Below are 18,463 nucleotides of genomic sequence, written 5' to 3'. Positions count from 1 at the left end.
ATACATGTATAACATGTCATCATGCATATGTTGTATATGTGTTTATGTTATTTTATGTATTTATATATGCATGTATTTATTTATGTATTATGTATATAAATATCTATTTAATGTACATGTAGCAGAATTTGGGGCATTATAGAATAAGGGGATGGGTTCATTCATGGGTCCGGCTTTGATTAGAAATAAAATGATACTATAGGTATATGGACATGTTGTGTGCATGCTTGGGTTAGTGTGGAATCTGATTTGATGCTTAATTGAACTGCATATTTTTTGTAATTTAAATGGTAACTGTTTGCTGGTTCTGATGTGGCAGATTGACTGGAATAGGAAACAACTTGCAATTGTTTTCTGCAAGAACATTTTAATAAGATATTTATGATGGTGGGATCGACTTCTTGTTCTGCATTTTTCTTGATCAGCCTTACAATGCAATTAGCAGGAGAACTTGGTTAGAATCTCAAACTGTATGCTCTTCCTTTTAACTTTAATGAGCATGTTTGATGGCATGAATTTAGTTGTCACAGACTGCAACACTGAAGCATAAAAATTTGCTCCTTTAAATTATCTAGTTGTTCTCTTGAATAGTACAAATATTTAATGAACATATCTGTATGTATATTTGGTATAAAAAAATCTGCACGTTACTAGCTAACCGTATGGGTTTATGTGGTTTAATATGTCTATTAATGCATGTTGAAATGTTGTCATTTAGATTTGCCTCAAGGGGCTTAGTAATTTTATCTTGTATCGTCTTTCTATTTGCTATGTTGTGTATCTTATCAAATCTTATTATGTATCCTAATTTTTTTACACGATCAAAAAAAAAAAAAAAGATATGCATGCTATAACAATTTTTTTGCAAGATAGTAAAATGAGAAGATATAAAACACAAGCATTCATCAATATCAAATTATTAATGCATATGAAATTGATTTTCAGATTTTGCTAAATTCAACATAACAAAAAGGGACATTTTTAATGCGTAGATTTATTATAAAATCATCTGGATAGGTGGGTTGAGGAGAGTTCCTTGAAAGATTCATTCCTTTCTCTCTATAGTTGTGGTACTACCAAATTTGTAAGAGTGGTGGATCTTTGGGTGATTGAGAGAGGTCAAGGTCATTAGAGCCACTATTTTAGAAGGCCTTGTCAGGATAGGGAGCTAGAGGCCGTGGATAGGTTTATGGAGAGTATTCATATATGAAATTGATAGGGGAAAGAGAGGATTACCTCTTATGGAGTGGAGGGAAGAAGAGGAGATTCCTAGTGAGGTTTTTTAACAATTTGATATGCTTAGGGAAGCTTACACTTTTCCTTGCAAAAGAGGTATGTTTTCTTGTTCTCCTTTTGAGGATTTTTTTTTTTCAAAACAATTTGATATGCTTAGCTTACTCTTTTCCTTGAAAATGAGGTATGTTTTCTTGTGCACCTTTGAGGGCTTTTTTTTTTTTTTTTTAAAAAAAAATCTTTATTTTTATTTTTATATTTTCCTTCTTAAGAAGCAACTTGTGAGAAGATTTTCTAGTCCAAATAATGAGGTTAGGATGGTCTTTGGTAAATTGGTGTAGTCTTTGAAAAACTAATTTAGAATCAACAAACCATATTTTAGTTCACTATGATAAAGTCTGGTTGCTATGTTATATATTATTTGCTATTTTTGCGATTCAAATGTAGTTTTTTTATTAGGTTAGAAGGCTTGGGATGTGAATAAATGGTTGAGGAAAGTGTTGTGTATGACTCCTGCTTTCTTTTTTTGATGCTTGTGGAAAGAGCATAACAATTGGTCTTTCAATGAGGTGGAGGTTTTTGAACAAGGATTGAAGGAGACTTTGATCAAATTTCTTGGGAATGGTTTATTGCTCTTTGTTAGATTTCGTTGATGGCTTAAGTAAATGATATTAGGTTTTTGTATGGCTGTTTATTTTCATCCTTACATATCTAATCTCTTTTTGTCTATCAAAGCATCATGATAATAATAATTATTATAATAATAATAACAATGGTAATAATTATAATTATAATAATTATAAGAATAATAATAATAATTTTAAGTTTGAGTGTCTAATTAGTCATGTATATGTGTATGTATGGTTGATATGTATGAGTTTATGTGCCACCTTCAAAGTTTTGGCTTTCTAAATTCATTATTATTTCCTTTCTCAAAGAGAAGAAAAAATGAAAAAAAGAAAAAAAAAAAAGGAGTTTGATTTCAACATCATATTCAAGTTCAACATTTAATCACTCAAATATCTACTCCTTAGTATTTGCTACAAGAATAAATATTCTTAATTCAATCTTTTCACTTATGATTCCAATGATGTTGCATTTGAGACTAGAAAAGTTCTAGGGGGATTTACTTTGAGGGGGTGTTTACTTGAGGCAAGTTGCAACTGGTGAAGTGATTGACGATTTACAAGGAAAAAGAGTAAAGGGGCTTGGAATTAAAGCCTTATCTTCTCTTTATATTGTATTGCTTGGCAAGGTGGTGTTTGAAATTTTCACGAGAAAGAATGTTGCCTCTAAGACTAGAAAAGCTCCAAAGGGATTTCCTCTGATGGTGTTCACTTGAGAGAAAATTGCATTTGGTGAAGTGGTCGATGATCTACAGGGAAAATGACAAAAGGGGCTTGGAATTAAAGCCTGATCTTCTCTTTATAAAGCATTGCTTGGCAAGGTGGTGGTTAAAATTTTCACGAGAAAGGGGGCTAAAGAGTTAAATTTTGGAAGAATGATTTGTGTGATGAATCACCCTTTTGTGTATTTTTTTCTTGATAGGTACACATTTCTGTGTATCTCTCTCCCTTGTGTATTCTGTAGTTATGTTAAAAAATGCCTGGGTTGTAGATGTTTGAGATGTTGTGGATGAGAGGGGTTATTAGAACCCTTGATTCCAAAGACAATTCCTTGATTTGGAATAGAAAGCATAGGGTCTGTCTTTTCAAGGCTTTCTAGAGGGAGGGATGCTAAGGAATCGTAGGGATATTTTAGTTTGTAGGGGCTCCAAAGATGGTAAATTCTCAATTAAATCTTTCCTTTTCAGAGTTGGATGATGGTGTTGTGTTTCTTAAGAAAGAGGTTTAGGATTTGTTGGTGCTCATAAAAAGTTAATTTTTCGGTTGGGATGCAGTTTGGACTAAGATTCTCACTTTAGATTAGTTTAAAAGGAGGGGTTGTTGTTTTGGAAATTGATGCATTCTTTGCAAAAGTTGAAGAAGAATCAACTTCTCATGTTCTCTTACATTTTAAAAGCAACAAGGACCCTATGAGATTTTTTTTTTCCCTCTATTTTTGGTATTATCGGGGTGGTTCCTTCTTCAGTTTGAGAGGCCTGATTGGGTTAGAATGAGAATTTTGTGGGCAAAAAGCAGGGGAAGATACAGAGATCTATGCTATTGTGTTTATTTTGGATTAATTGGCAGGAGTGCTTTGAAGACGTGGAGTAAATAGTTCAAGCACTGAAAAAACTTATTCAAATGTCCCCTTCCTTCTGGTCAAGAAAGTCTCTTCATGCAAGATCTGTCTATGCTATGTTTCATTAATTGAAATAAGCTCTTATTGATAAGAGGATGCTGGTTTTCCTTTTCTTTTTCCTCTATGTGCTCTTTGTACACTTCCCAGACACTTGGGTTGCACCCACCTTGTTAATAGATTTATCTTTGCCTATTAAAAAAATCTATTTCTGAGCACAACTATGTAGTGTTTCCATGTAGAATTGTTGTACCTCTCTTTTTCCCTTTTATCAGTAATTTGTAATCCTAAAGTGCATTTAAAGAAATATAATAATTTCATTAATGATTTTTTGTTTTGAAATTTAATTTTTCTCAAAAAGTATTAAACATAGTGTGGAGTGTACTTTGGAGCGTGTCTTGTATGTTATGATAAACTTAAGATATGGTACATATCAGGATGTGTAATATTTTACATAAAACAAATATCATGTCTTACATTGTAGTATGCATTTTAAGTTTTTAATAACTATGCTAGCAAAAATGATTAATACTTTAATGTTAGTACTATCATTCAGCATCAATTTTTTCCCCTCTGTTGGGGCTTGGTGAAAGGAGGAAAAAAGGTGGAGGGTGGTGGTTTTGGGAGGGTAGGGGAGCTATTGTACCATCTTCATTTGAAAATTGTAAATACTAAAATTAATAAGGGGGATTCATGAAAATTCATTTGGTCCTCTCAATGCTAATTAAGGATGATAATGAGGTGGGCTTTTTTAGGTGACCTGGCTTTCCCCTTTAGGATTGACTTGGGGAAAGTGCAGTCTAAATAGGGGAGGGTTCAAGAATTTTATTTCTTAAGCACGAGTTGGGTTGGAGTTATGTAGGGTTTTATACTAGTGCACCCTGATTATGTATTAAAGTTACATTTACACCCCCAAAGAATCACTTAGTTGCCCAGAACCCACCTATAAAAGCAAAATGTTTTCCATATCTCATACTCACTTGTCACAAACACAACCTTCTTCCTTGACGGTGTAGCCCTAACCCTAAGTCATCAAGTCCCAATGTCCCAGTCCCAAGCACCAGCAGTCCGGCGCACCCACAGTCGCCAACATGTTGCCTCATCAGCTTGTCGCATTGATCCTCATGGTCGATTTGTAGGTTCTCTCTTCGTTATTTTCCTTTTCATCGCTTTTCTTGAGGTCCAATTGTTTATATGATAGGAAATTTCCTGTCAGTTTTGTCCATTGGTATTTGAACAATCCCAACTATTTTACTTTTTGAAAATCATACACAACTTGGCTTCAAACTAGCCATTTTTATAGTATAATGACTTATTTCTTCTGTAGAGAGTACTACTCATATCTGCACCATTATTTTATTTTATTTTATTTTATTTTATTTTTGATAAAGAAGAGAATGTATTAAAAAAGCAACTAGTGCATGAGAGTACATAGGATGTAAATAATGGTGCACCATTATTTCAATACGACAAATCTAGATTTTATATATCTTTATAGGAGATCTATTTCCCTCATATGGAGTGTGTAGTTAGCTGGCATTGTAGGGCAACATTTTGTTCACTGGAGTAAGTGATCAAAATGGCAGCTGATCAATTCCATCAATTTAATTCTAGCAATTACTCTCTCTCTCTCTCTCCACCTCTCTCTTTTTCGTTAGCCTTTTAAAGATGGAGACAAGAGAGGGATGGTCCATCCCCAATTTTCTCCATTGCCATCCTTTACAATTTTTCATTTTTTTCTCTATATTTTATTTCAATGAGTAGATACTCCATAATGATTTTGTTATTTCACCTATAAGCTCCATTTCGTGGAGGAAAGCTTTTTATATACCTATACGCCCCTTCTATTTATATGGCAAAACATTATTTGTGTAAATTAAGTGACAAGGAAATTCTGTTTGAAGGATCAACAAATTGAAGGTGTACGAGTCTACATACACATCAATAAAAATGATTTCTCATATCGAGAGTAAGATCTCTTCTCTTCTTAATATGTTTGACTTTTTCTTTTTTTGAACTTGATATTTTGACAAATGATAACTACAAAATATTATTGGATCTTTATGTTCATGCATCTGTTGCATGATTGAGCACTAGAGCTTTGATGAAATTATTAAAATATGGCATTTTAGTGAATTGTTTCATCATTTTAATGCATTGTAAAGTTATAAGGGTAAATATAGACAATCATCAATATCATGTGCAGGAAATGATATGATGTTTCAATGCATTATTTCATCATAAGATCCTCAAATAATCAAAATTTTAATTACAAGTTTAAGTTCTAAGTTTCAGCCAGCCCCATAACAAATATATTATGCCAAAAGTTCAAAGTTCCTACCAGTCATTAACATTATACCTAAAAGAAACTATGTTCACGTACAAGTATAACTATATTTGATGTGTCATAATAATGCTTATTAAAAGAATTTGATGTTTATGTGATTATTTGCCATTTTTAAAACTCTCACTCAAGTTCAACTACCCCAAAAAGGAAAAAAAAATAAAACTAGCTGTTGTATTAAGTCTAAGCTTTCATCCTTTACTCATCATCATTCACAAGGTCAACTCTATAAAAGCATTTGAATAGCATATGCAGTTTGCTCAAATGGCCATAGCTAATGCATGGAATAATAATTGTGCTTAGACAACACCATCTTTTTTTCAAGAGCTTCTCTGGAAGATTTGGAAACTCTTAAGATAATTTGGGTAGTGTTTGGGCATATTTCTAGACTTAAAGTCAATCTAGAAAAGAGTACCCTCTTTGGCATCAACGTTGATCTAGATCAACTAGATAGGTTAGTAGTGGCCCTTGATTGCGGGGTGTCGGATTGGCCTATTCCATATTTTGGGCTTCCATTGGAGTGGAACCCAAAGGTAGGTGCATTCCCAGATTTGGTGATTGAGAGAGTTTTGCGAAGGTTGGATGGGTGGAAAAAAACCTATTTGTCTTTAGGTGGGAGGATTACTCTTCTCCATTTGTGCTTATCTCATATTCCCAATTACTTTCTTCCCTTGTTCAAAATTATTTCTTTAGTGGTGCTAAAAATTGAGAAATTACAAAAGGGCTTTTCTATGGCCAGGATTTGAGGAGCATAAGAGAGACCATATTGTTAGTTGGGACTTAGTGTGTAAAGCTAAAGGGGAAGGGGGATTAGGGTTTGGGAAGACTTTAGTAAGGAATCGCGCTTTATTAGGAAAATGGCTATGGAGGTTTCCTGAGGAAAGGTACACTCTTTGGCATCAGGTTACCCTAACCATTTATCGGACACGTACTAATGGGTGGGATGCCAACATGATAGTTAGGTGATTACATCGTTGTCCTGAAAAGGCCATTGCATAGGTCTTCCCAGATTTTTCCAAATGCACTCAACTGGTGGTGGGAGATGGGTCAAAAATTCAATTATGGGAAGACTTGTGATGGGCGGATCAACCTTTGTGCTCTCAATTCCCAGTTTATTCAGAATTGTCACAGTTAAAAACCTCACTATGTCATCAATTCTTGGGTTCACTAATTCTTTCTTTCTCTTGAAATCTAAACTTCCATCGCAATCTTTTGGATCTTGAGATAGAAGTTCTTGAAAGGCTCATGTCCTCTCTTTCACACTTGCACTTATCTCCATTGGGTCATGACTCGAGAGCTTGGTCCCCGTCTTCTCCAAGTTTATTCATAGTAAAGTTGTTCTTTTCGGTCCTATCCAACTCCATCATTTCCTATTAATTTTGTTTGGAAATCACTAGCCCTATTTAAGATCAAATCCTTTGCTTGGTTAGTGACACTCAAGAAGGTAAACACCAATGACATGCTACAACTGAGAAGATTCTTCAAAGCCATTAGTCCTTATGTTTGTTTGTTGTGTGTGGAGAGTGGTGAAATGGTAGATCATATCTTCTTACATTGCCCATTGAGTTTGGGGCTTTGGCACATACCATTTAGCTTGGTTCATATGGATTGGGTTTCTCCTAGGAGTATATGTGACATGATGCTTATTTCATATAAAAGATTGGGAAATTCCAGTGGAGACAAGGTGCTGTGGTAGTTTGCTTGTCTTGCTTTAATGTGGGTTGTGTGGTGGGAGAGAAATGCTAGGATTTTGTAAGATAAGGTGAGAACTTCAGAAGGCCTCTAGGACACAATTCATTTCTTAGCCTCCTTTTGGGCTTCATGCACCACAATGTTTAAGAGTGTTCCCCTTAATTTGATCCAACTTGATTAGTTGTTGGTGTCTAGTTCCAAGGGTGTGGGCTAGCAAGGATAGATTACTCTGGTATATTCCCACTTGGGACATAGTTTGCGGAATCTCATAGTTGTATACATTCTTGAACTTGATTTTTTGCTTTCTTTTGTGTACTTTTTGGAGGATTTCTCATCCTTCTTTGTACTTAATTTTTATTTACTTCAATATACTATACTGTTGTTTCTTAAAAAATGCATGGAATAATAATTACACTTAAGCTTCGATCTCCAATAAGTGTCTCCAAATACTAGTGTCCAATGTTTTCATGTACAGATTATTCTCTCTTTCTCTCTCTTGATATTTTAACCTTTGAAATACTTTTTAAACATTACCATAATGGCAATTGCTGCCAAGGTCTTAATTTTCTCTTTCTTTGCTTGGGCGACTTCTAGGGGTAAGGTCTTAATTTTGGATCAATTTCAAAGGAGGGGGCACTCTTTGGAAAATAGGTGTTTTCTATGCCTCTCTGAAGTAGAGACGGTGGATCACCTTTTACTTCATTGTGTAAAGACTCGGGTTCTGTGGAATCTTCTTTTCTCCCTCTTTGGTGTGGCCTGGATTCTCTCTTATTCAGTGAAGGAAACTCTTCTTGGGTGGCATGGGGCGTTTCTGGGGAAAGCTCGTAAAAAGGCTTGGCAAATGGTCCCCTTATGTATATTTTGGTCAGTCTGGAAGGAAAGGAATTTGTTAGCATTTGGTAATGATGAGCTTTCACTTCAAAGATTGAAAAATTCTTTTGTATGTAATCTTTGGGTTAGGGTGTCTATAGTTTTGAGCCTTTCTTCTCTTGTAAGTTTCTTTGATTGGTTAGGCTCTAAGTAAGGGTAGGTGATGTTTTTTGTTTTTATCCCTTCCCCTTCGATTTGAGCCTTTGGGCTTCTTTTGTATACTCCCTGTATACTCTGAGGGCACTGCTTTTGGTGCTTCCTCTTATCATTATATATACATCTTTTTATCTATCAAAATATAAAAAATAAAAAAAAATTCCTTAGTTCTCATTGACGTATCTTATGCATGGGAAGTGGAGAATTGATCAACCATCTCTTTCTATATTGTCGTTAACATTGGGGCTTTGGCACAAGCTATTTAGCCTAGCCAAGATGGATTGGGTTTTGCCAACATGATGACCATCTCATTTACGGGTTTGGGGAGTTTCATCAAAAGAAAGACCCTTTGGAAAATTGCTTAACTCACTCTTTTTAGATTGTGTGGCAAGAGTGAAATGATAGGATCTTTGAGGAAAAGTGGAGAATGGAAGAGATGTTGTGGGATTTACTTTACTTTCATTCCTCCCTGTAGGTCTCTTGGACTATTGCCTTTAAAGGCATTTGACTTAATGTTATTCAACTTGGTTGGCTTTCAATTTGTAAATCAAATGGGGTGGATAACAATGAGAGGAGTTGAGTCCAATTTTGAGGAGATTTTACCTTTGTTTATCCTTAGGTGGCCTTTAACAATGGTGGAGATGTTTAGTTTTATTTTGATCAATATTCTAAAGAAATTATAATCATTATTAATAAAAAAATCTAAAGTATATAGATTGACAATCTGAACTCTAGTAGTGTTTATAATAAAAAAATCTAAAGTATATACCCTAACTCTAATAGGAAAATAATTTTAATAATCCGAACTACAATAAAACTTTATCACTATAAAATAATAACCCTAAAATAAATAATGAATAATAAAATCTATCAGTTGCTATATTTAAGCCTAACATAATTACATAATTTAGCATCTTTATCTCCATCAATGGTTTTGGATAGCGTTTGACTTCTGCCTTTAGCAATAGAAGGAGAGGAAATTGAAGTAGTTACTATTGGTTCCTGATTGAATTTTATGTTCAATAACTGTGTATTAAAGATAAGGATAATTTTGACATTTTTAAAAATTTTAGTTGGATAAAAATATATTCTTACATAGTGTTTGAGAAAAAGCGTGAATTTTCTTGCTTCTGCAAAACATGGAATCGTAGATCAGTCATGTTGGGAAGTGTGAGGCTCATGGGTGATAGTTTTATAGAAACACTCTCAAAATGTTACACTTAACCTTCAAATGTTGCTTTGTTTAAAAAGCTCTTTCAAATAAGGCGTTGTCATGTATGCTTTTTGAGCAACCCCCAAGCAGAAGACTGGAGAGGTGAGAATAATATTCCCTTGTTGATGCTTGATAGTTTTTTTTTGCTGGATTGGCTTGGATGGAATATATTGTCCATAACAGTTACAAAATTTGAGCGTTTCTTTGATTTGAAGCAGAATTCATATTTAATTATCCACTACTTCAAAAGCAATGTACTTGTTGATTGATAACCATTTTAGACTGCTCGGTATTGTATTGGAGCTATGACATAAATTATCCAGAAATGCTGGAGTTGTTTGGGATCATCTGAAAGGTGGGGTTCTTTGACATGGAGCTAACCACACTTTGACATGAATTAACCAATGACAGAGGACTGTTGGGATTTTTGAGTGCAGATGGAGGATATTGGAGGATTTTTCTTATCCGGTATGCTTTCCTTGCTTGCCTATGAGTTTCTCTCACCAAAGCTTTTAAGGGCACACCTTGAGTTCTTTGTTCCTAACTTGGTGCATAGCTTGCTATTCCAAGAAGATTGTTGGGGAGATACATCCTCACTGAAGACTGCCTCCTATGGGTTCTTTTAAGTTAAAACTTTTGTGCTCGTTGAGTAATCTAAGACAGCTAGGGCTAGGAGGAGTGCTTAGAGATCATAAGGATATGGTGTCGAGAGCTTTTTCTAGATCTCTACTGAAGAAGGGATAGGGATGCTAGTGTTTTTGGAGGATTTGTTGCAAGCCAAGACATTGAGTATCTGATCATTGGCTTGAGGGTAATTCTGTTGTTGTAATCTTGTAGGTAGCTAATAAGGAAAGAGGTCCATGGAAGTATGATTGGTGGCTTTGCGAAATTGTCGATATTGCTCAAAACTCGATATGCTCTTTTTTTTTGGGTCCACACTTAGTCAAATATGATGTTGATGTTTTAGAAAATAAATGATGGAAACTTCCTTTTGCAGGGGACTTTTAACCCACCCAACTCATGTAGATTTCATTTGCAGGCATTTTCCTCTTCTCTCTCGGCTCTGGAACTTATCTAAAATTATCTTTAGGAGGGTTTCAGACTTGTTCTTATATTTTTTATCAGTTTTTCTTTTTTGTATTTTTTGGATGGACTGTCTTGTCCTTCTTGTATTTAGAGATAAATTTGAATGAAATTCTGTTAACATGTACAAAAAAATAGTAGTGAGCTTATCTAGGTAACTAATAAGATTTTGTTCCCAGGGGGTTTACTGTGTTGTTTGCTTGTTAAGGACTTTGCTGTTTTATAACAGTTCGGTGTCAAACTTCAGGGGTGTTTCTTGGCCAGCAACTATAGTTTCACATGAAGACTGAAAATATTAATTTGGGAACATTTATTTGTACATAAATGGTATTATAATTTTTCATCTTCTGGTTTAGTGCATATGAACTTTGACTGGTTTTTCAATTGATGTTTGATGATTATTTATATGTACCCCCATAACTGTAGGTTTCTTATGCTTGGCCACTGATTTTTTGCCCCTTTTTCATCAGAAGTGGCAGTCCATTTATTTCAAAGTCCGTATTGTATTTTTCTGAATCCAATTTTTTGGGAGTTGGGAGGCTGGGTAGGGGCATGGCGGCATCCATATCAGTGCTGATAATTTTTATATTAATTGCCATATTAACAATAATGGCTTATGAACTTTTTTGTAAGTAAAAAATCTTATGCAATGTGGAATTCTTTTGTTGTGTTCCTAGACACATAAAGCAGGAGGAGGATGATATCACTATTTGTGAATGCAAGTACAACACCAATGATCCAGATAGTGCATGTGGAGAGAGGTGCTTGAATGTATTAACTAGCATAGAGTGCACGCCTCACTATTGTCCTTGCAGTGTGCATTGCAAAAATCAGGTAAACATGAGATCACAAACACATGTTTATGTTACACAAATTTTCTATTGAAATTTAATGGTGATGTACAACAGGAGTGCATTATAATGTCATAATGTGAAATGCAGTCATTATCTCTTACAGAAGGTGGGGCCAAGTAGTGAAAAGTCATAGGTGCTGCAGCTTATAGGCGTATTAGGGAAGCTGGTAGTTTAGTGGGGTCAATGAGCAGGCAAAGGTATTAGGAAAGAGAAAAGGGAGGAAGAAAAAATAGTTCTAGAATTAGAATTCTATTCTTTTGAATCATATTGGAATTGCACTATAAGGCAGACAAGAGAGTGAAAGGCAGGACCTAGTTCTTTGACTATGCCTCTCTTTGTGTGTGGGGGAGGGGGAGAGGGAGCGGTGGCCAAGGGGAAGAGGAGATAAAGTTTACAAATCTAACCTAAAAACAAGAAGAAAAACTCCAAAAAGAGAGCAATACAAGTTGCATGCTGAGGAAGAAACAAAAAAAATCCAAGGACAAACCAGAAACACCAAAGGTTTTGCTCCTTGATTGGCTAAGTGAGGTGCCCAACAAAAAGAACACTCCAGCTTTACAACGACATAAAAAACTTGTTGAAGCCATCCATCAAATGGAGTGTTTAGGTCAACTAAAAAGAGGAAAGCCCACCAACAATAAATGGTTTGGATGTTGGCATTTTTTTTGTTGATAGGCAATAAAAGATGTATAGATATGGAAAAAGAAAAGAGTACACCAGAGTACACTAGTTTGGATGTTGGCATAACCACATGCAGAGACAACACACGTATTCTGGACTTTACTCTCATATACTAGCATGTTAATCCTGTCTTGTATGGCATAATAGTAACTTAAGTCCTTATGTCTCTTCCATCTTTCCTTATGTACATACCACCATATACTTTTCAATTTTCATGCTATTCATGTTTTCGTAGAATAGAATTGACAAATAGTTAGATGGATATTCTTCTGACCTCCTTGTCTCTGGACTCTCTCCTTATATTAGACAAATACCCTCCCCGTCTTCCCCTCCTCCCTTAACTGGAAAAAAAAGGCTGTCAATTAGATACGAGTTTCAGTCTTGTTGAACTGCTCTTTTTTCACTTTCCAAACTCATTAACCCCATGAGAGCAGACTGCAGATAGTCTCAGCCAATTAGCACATAATGTTGTGTTCAAAAATTGGATTTTCTGACATAAATTTCAGTCATTTCAGTTTTGAGTTTCAATCTCTCACTCATGCAATAGTGCTTGCTAAATATAAATGGACTCTGTTTTTCTCATCTCCTCTGTGTTGTACATTTCTTTAACAATAGTTTATGATTTTTTCCTTATTTTTCTAGAACAATTATATGTTTAGAGTAACTATTAATAATATTAATAGAATCTTTGAATTCCTTGTATCAATATTATGAAAATATTTTTACTGTGGTGTTTCCGTGTTTGCTATATACAGAGATTTCAGAAGCATGAATATGCTAAGACAAAGTTGTTCAGGACTGAAGGCCGAGGGTGGGGTCTTCTTGCCAATGAGGACATTAAGGTAATTCTTAAAAATATGCCATGAACCTTTTTATAAATCAAGACTTCTTGAGTTAGTTGGAACTTGGATCCTATTTAGGTACAAATGCGAAAATAGTTCTCAAAAACAGTTTTTGAAAATAATTCTTAAAAATTGTTTCAATTATTTTTAGGAACAAAATTCTCTTTGAGAAATTACAAACGAAAAATAATTTTATTGGCTTGTGCTTCATAAAGGTACCACACTCTTATATACAATGTCAAAATTTCCAAAGGATTCTCCATATTTTCAATTGTTGCTCAGAATATTGTACAAAAAACAACTAAAAACACTTAAAATTTGTTCTAAAAAATAACCCATTTTCAGAAAATAATCCGTTTTCAGAAAATAATCTTCAAAGAATTGTTTTCAAGAACCATTTCCAAATAGGGCCTTGGTCTATACTTTCAATGCCATTCCCACACTCTTATGATTAGATTTATGAGACAATGACACAATTAACGAGTTGATCGTTATGGCTCTGACTATTCCTTGTTCAAGGACAAGAGATGACAGTTCTCCCTGCTTATTTTATTCCCGCTAATAGTATAGTGTGAAATGCATTTTTTTATTTATTGTTTTTTTATGCACCATATTTATTTTTAAGAACAAAAACATTATCAGTTTGTAGTCTATATTATATAACTATTCCATATTATTTGAATCCATCAAGTCTTGAAGTTTGATGATACTTTTGTCACTAGATTATGAATCTCAAACCTTAAGATCATCCTTCACCTAATTTAATTTGTCACCACAGCATCAACAGTGATGATATGTCAATCCTTGCTTATCTGAAAACATTTTCGTTCATTTTTACCTGATATAGGCAGGAAGATTTATTATTGAGTACTGTGGGGAGGTAATTTCATGGAATGAAGCAAGGGAAAGGTCCCTAGCTTATGCATCTCAAGGTAAAATCTGTACTTATTAGACAAATGACAACTATCTAATTCACTTTCCCTGAAATGCTGTATCTTCTTATGGATTGATGCAGGCATCAACGATGCGTATATAATTTCTCTGAATGCCAGGGAATGCATTGATGCCACCAAAAGTGGAAGCCAGGCTAGATTTATAAACCATTCATGGTAAGCCACTTCAGATGAAATATGCGGTTGATGAAAAATTAGATATTTGGAAATTCTGAATGGCTTTGCTTCTTGTCTAATTCTGTGTATCCTTAATGGCATTCACTAATTTCTTTTGTTGCAGTGAACCAAATTGTGAGACAAGGAAGTGGTCAGTTTTGGGGGAAGTTAGAATTGGCATATTTGCAATGAGAGATATATCCATTGGAACGGAACTGACTTATGATTATAACTTTCAATGGTATGGTGGTGCCAAGGTTCATTGTCTCTGTGGTGCCACCAGCTGCTGTGGTTTTCTTGGGGCGAAGTCTCGTGGATTCCAGGTGACTAGCATATTGTTATGCCATTTTCATTAAGCCATATGATGTATATTATTGTTGCATTAGTGATACAATCATCTTCAATTAAGGCTGTTCTTATTTTTCTTTCTTTCCCATGTTGTGCAATTTTTTTGACAGGATACCGATGTATGGGAGGACATTGATGAAAGGTAATGGTTTATGCCTACAACTATGCATTCATATTTAGCTTGTAGTTTTCAATCTTCCCTAATCAGTATTGGTGTATTGAATTACATTTCATATGTTGGTGCTACTTAAATCTCTTCATTAGTAGTTAGTCCATCTGTCTTTGGAGTTCAGGTTATAGTTATTGAATTGCAGTATAGATGAGCATAGTTAGTCAGACGATGATCCATAACCTGGCTGCAAAGTTGAGTTTGGCCTTAAAGTGGATGTTCTGAGGTTAAAACCTAGGTATAACTCATCTGAACTGGGAGATTTGAGTGGGACCCAGTGTGACCCTGGTGGGTGAATGAGTGGTAAGCCATCTTTGTTTTTGTTGAAATGTTGTAAGCCAAGGCTTCAAGAGATTCTAATAGGATCTTGTGTGAGTTTGACGGTGAACCTAACCACAGATACACTAACACTATGCTTTAGCCTTGCATCGTCTAATTTCTTAACTGCTTTTTTCTTTCATTTATGTGCACACGTGCCTGCAATGTTTGTTATACATCAATGATATGCTTGTACACTGGGGATGATTGAGTGGATTCCCAGTGTGGGTATAGGACTAGTTTTCATCTTTGTTTCTTTCTGTATGTTTCAACAGGTACATTAATTAGCCTGCAACATGAACACTTCTGACTTTCCTCCCCATCCCTCTCCCTCCTCTGTTCCCCCCATTATGGGGCTTTATTAAATATGTAGGCTAATTTGATGGGTGCCCAACTTGGGCAGATGACACCCTGAATTCTATGCTTTCAGTGAATTGTGACTTTAGCTAGCCAAGTGATGACCTTTGTTACTAAAAATGTTACATATAATAATGTATTTAGTGATTTGGACTCAGACCTATCTGTGTGGTGTTTGTTTACAGATGCTCACTGGAAGATAAACCTTCCTTATCCATGCGACCAGAGTCCATGCCAAAGAAAAGGTCAAAAAATAATCATAATGGACCATCAAGACCTCTCAACAGAGAGCAAGTTGATGCTAAATTTGTTGCCCAATTCTTAGCATCAAAGGAAGCTCAAGAGGAGATCCTAAAATATGAGGTATAATTTGGATTTTTCTGTAATTATAGTAGTGTATACAAACTAAAATTGAATCATCTTGGATGTCTATGGTTTTCGTTCAGAGTGGGTTGGTGTTGGTTGAGGTTGTTGGGGGGGTGGGGTGGGTGGGGCAGCTGTCTTCTCTGTGGATAGGCTTGGTAAGATTAACCCAAGTTAACTATGATTAGGAGTGCACTTGCATATATGTGCATGAATGCATGTTGCACAAGTTGAGTTGAGAGCATCTTGGTTTAGGTTTATCACGGTTTGAGTTCAAACTCAATTAGGCTCTCAAGTGTCTGATTAAAGCATTAGTCTGAGCCTACCATGGGTGTTGGGTACAGGTGTTGAGGCACCAATTTAGATTGCTGGGGATATCCCCTCCATAGTAAAAGAGTAATCTTCTTGTTTCTATATTTGTTACGTCCTATATTAAGGGCCTTCTGACTTTTCAACTTTTTTGGTGTTGTTATAACCTTCTAATCTATTATGATTTTTGTTCTAGAAAGATATTCATTCTAATAGACAATCCCCGGTGGTTGGGCATCGAAGCTTTGTTGAATCAAGTTGAATGATCTTTCTTTTTCTCATTATGAAAAATGCCTTTAATGAAAGCTTATACAAAGCAGGTGTCCTGATATGGACAAGAATAACTAGGAACATTCTGTATGCTATGTTTAGTGTCATCTGACTGGGAATATGATTTGTCTATGTAAGTGGAATCAATGAGTCCTAAAAATTTGGCTTCCATCATTTCCAATCAAAGTTTTCCAAGTAGCATGTAATGCTTAAGGCTATGAAACAATATTGTTTGTTCACCACTTGTAATTGTGCAATTATACTACTAATAATTAAAACATTTGTGAAAAACCTGCTAAATGATATATCATCTGGCTGAGATTTCAAGTTTGCATCATATATCAAGGCTGTGATTACCCAATTATAGCATGGAGAACTGCTGTTTTATTTCAGTCAATTCCTTTTTTTCTGCTTCTGAGTATATTTTCCACGTTTGAAGTTCTTTGTTATAAATATATTCTGCCTCATTTTCCATTTGGCGCTTTCTACATTATTAGGTGTTTCTGCCATGGAAAGGAAATCTGGGAACTGGTTTTTCCCTGCTTGTTATGCTTTTAAGCATAAGGATGATACATTGTTAGAATGAAAATTGCCATCATCTTTGTGGAATTTCATTTCCTTGTATCATTTCGTGCAGTACGTAAATGCTGGTTGCATACCATAATTTTGATCAGAGTGATATTGCACCTCATCCCCAGCTTTTGGAAAACTCCATTTCCCGGCATTGTTTTTAGCCGACTTTTAGTCCATCACCCATTTTGACATTTTTTTTTTCAATTCACCATGCAGGAACAAAGGGAGGAGGCCTCATCCCATCTCCACTTGTTATACAAGGATGAAGTTGAACCTTCCATAAAAGAAAATGAAATATATGGTATAGATGGTGTGCCAGCCAGTGTGGCTGAGAAATGGATAAGGGCTAGCTGCATGAAACTCAAGGCAGAGTTTAATCTTCATTCCTCCATTATCAGAAATATTGCCTGCACACCTCAAAGAGCACCGGATGAAGCACAACCTTCTGAAGGAGAACCCAAGCCTTGAAGGAAGAGACATTGAGAATGAGATGAAGTGTTTGATTCTTTCTCAACCATGCACCACATCTCTTTGTAATGGCTTTTTTCACAAGTTTGTGAACTTTGATGATAGATCCAAACGCTGTGATGCGCAGAGCTGGTATTCAAGGGTCTTTTATAATTCAAATTTCTTAGTTGAAGTTGTTTCTCTCTCTGAATTTACATTTTGGAAACGGGGATGTTTAGAAAATGATCCTTGCTTTCCTGGAAAATGACCCTTTTCACCTGAAAAGCTTTCTTGAAAAAAATAAGGTTTGTTTGGATTATGTACTTTTCTGAGTCTATCTAATGTTTGGTTTGATTGTTGGTTCACTTTTTGTAATCTCCTGTTTGTTAAGTTATAGACATCTATGTATGAATATTTAATTTATTGGTTTGATCTAAATTTGTACATTGTGGAAGGATGCCTTATCCTTCTTAATTCTTTAAGGCTACGTTTGGTTGGCGGTATATGATATGAATGTCCGAATATCATATCCTATTAGATGGATTATCTATATCTTAGAATATTATATCTTATTGGATATGAATTAAATATCTTAAGATATAATTCTAATAGTATATAATATTATTGAATATGCATATGGATATTTTAAGGTAGTATATCCCACGGAGATATATTTTAAGAAAAATGAAATTTATCTTATATTTAATAATATTCATCATTAAAATATTTAAATATTATATTATTTAATATACAAAAATAATTTATATATCATATATTAATATTATTTTATAAATATTTTTTTAGTTTTTTCTTTTTAATCATAACTATAATTTATAATAAAAAATTTATTTTGTAAAATGAGTTTTAAAAAAAATGATAAAAAAATTAAATTTATGATACTTTTATCCCATTACTATAGAATATAATTTTTAAATATGATATTTTCGAACTAGTTTAAAATTTATGGTATTTTTTGAGATATCAATAGAAA

General features: G+C 34.6%; 1 protein-coding gene across 3 annotated transcripts; it reads left to right on the top strand.

The window, feature by feature from the left end:
- Positions 1 to 1,456: 1,456 nt before the first annotated feature.
- Positions 1,457 to 17,997, top strand: LOC100853651 (histone-lysine N-methyltransferase ASHH1). Of its 3 annotated transcripts, XM_019216750.2 has the most exons (11): positions 4,272 to 4,609; positions 5,379 to 5,443; positions 10,161 to 10,217; positions 11,510 to 11,666; positions 13,123 to 13,209; positions 14,057 to 14,141; positions 14,225 to 14,318; positions 14,443 to 14,641; positions 14,777 to 14,808; positions 15,696 to 15,873; positions 17,242 to 17,997. In XM_019216750.2, the coding sequence occupies exons 1-11, from the start codon at positions 4,517 to 4,519 to the stop codon at positions 17,491 to 17,493; spliced, it is 1,299 nt and encodes a 432-aa protein (XP_019072295.1). In that variant the 5' UTR covers positions 4,272 to 4,516; the 3' UTR covers positions 17,494 to 17,997. The 3 variants fall into 3 exon arrangements, with proteins under 3 accessions (XP_003634539.1, XP_019072296.1, XP_019072295.1); XM_003634491.4 differs by lacking the exon at positions 10,161 to 10,217 and having other exon boundaries at positions 1,457 to 4,609; XM_019216751.2 differs by lacking the exon at positions 15,696 to 15,873 and having other exon boundaries at positions 4,250 to 4,609.
- The last annotated feature ends 466 nt before the right edge of the window (positions 17,998 to 18,463 follow it).

This window comes from Vitis vinifera, chromosome 18 (assembly GCF_030704535.1).
Source record: "Vitis vinifera cultivar Pinot Noir 40024 chromosome 18, ASM3070453v1".
In the NCBI taxonomy this organism is placed as follows: domain Eukaryota; kingdom Viridiplantae; phylum Streptophyta; class Magnoliopsida; order Vitales; family Vitaceae; genus Vitis; species Vitis vinifera.
The sequence above is the reverse complement of the archived record's forward strand: the minus strand, read 5'-3'. Positions and strand labels throughout refer to the sequence as shown.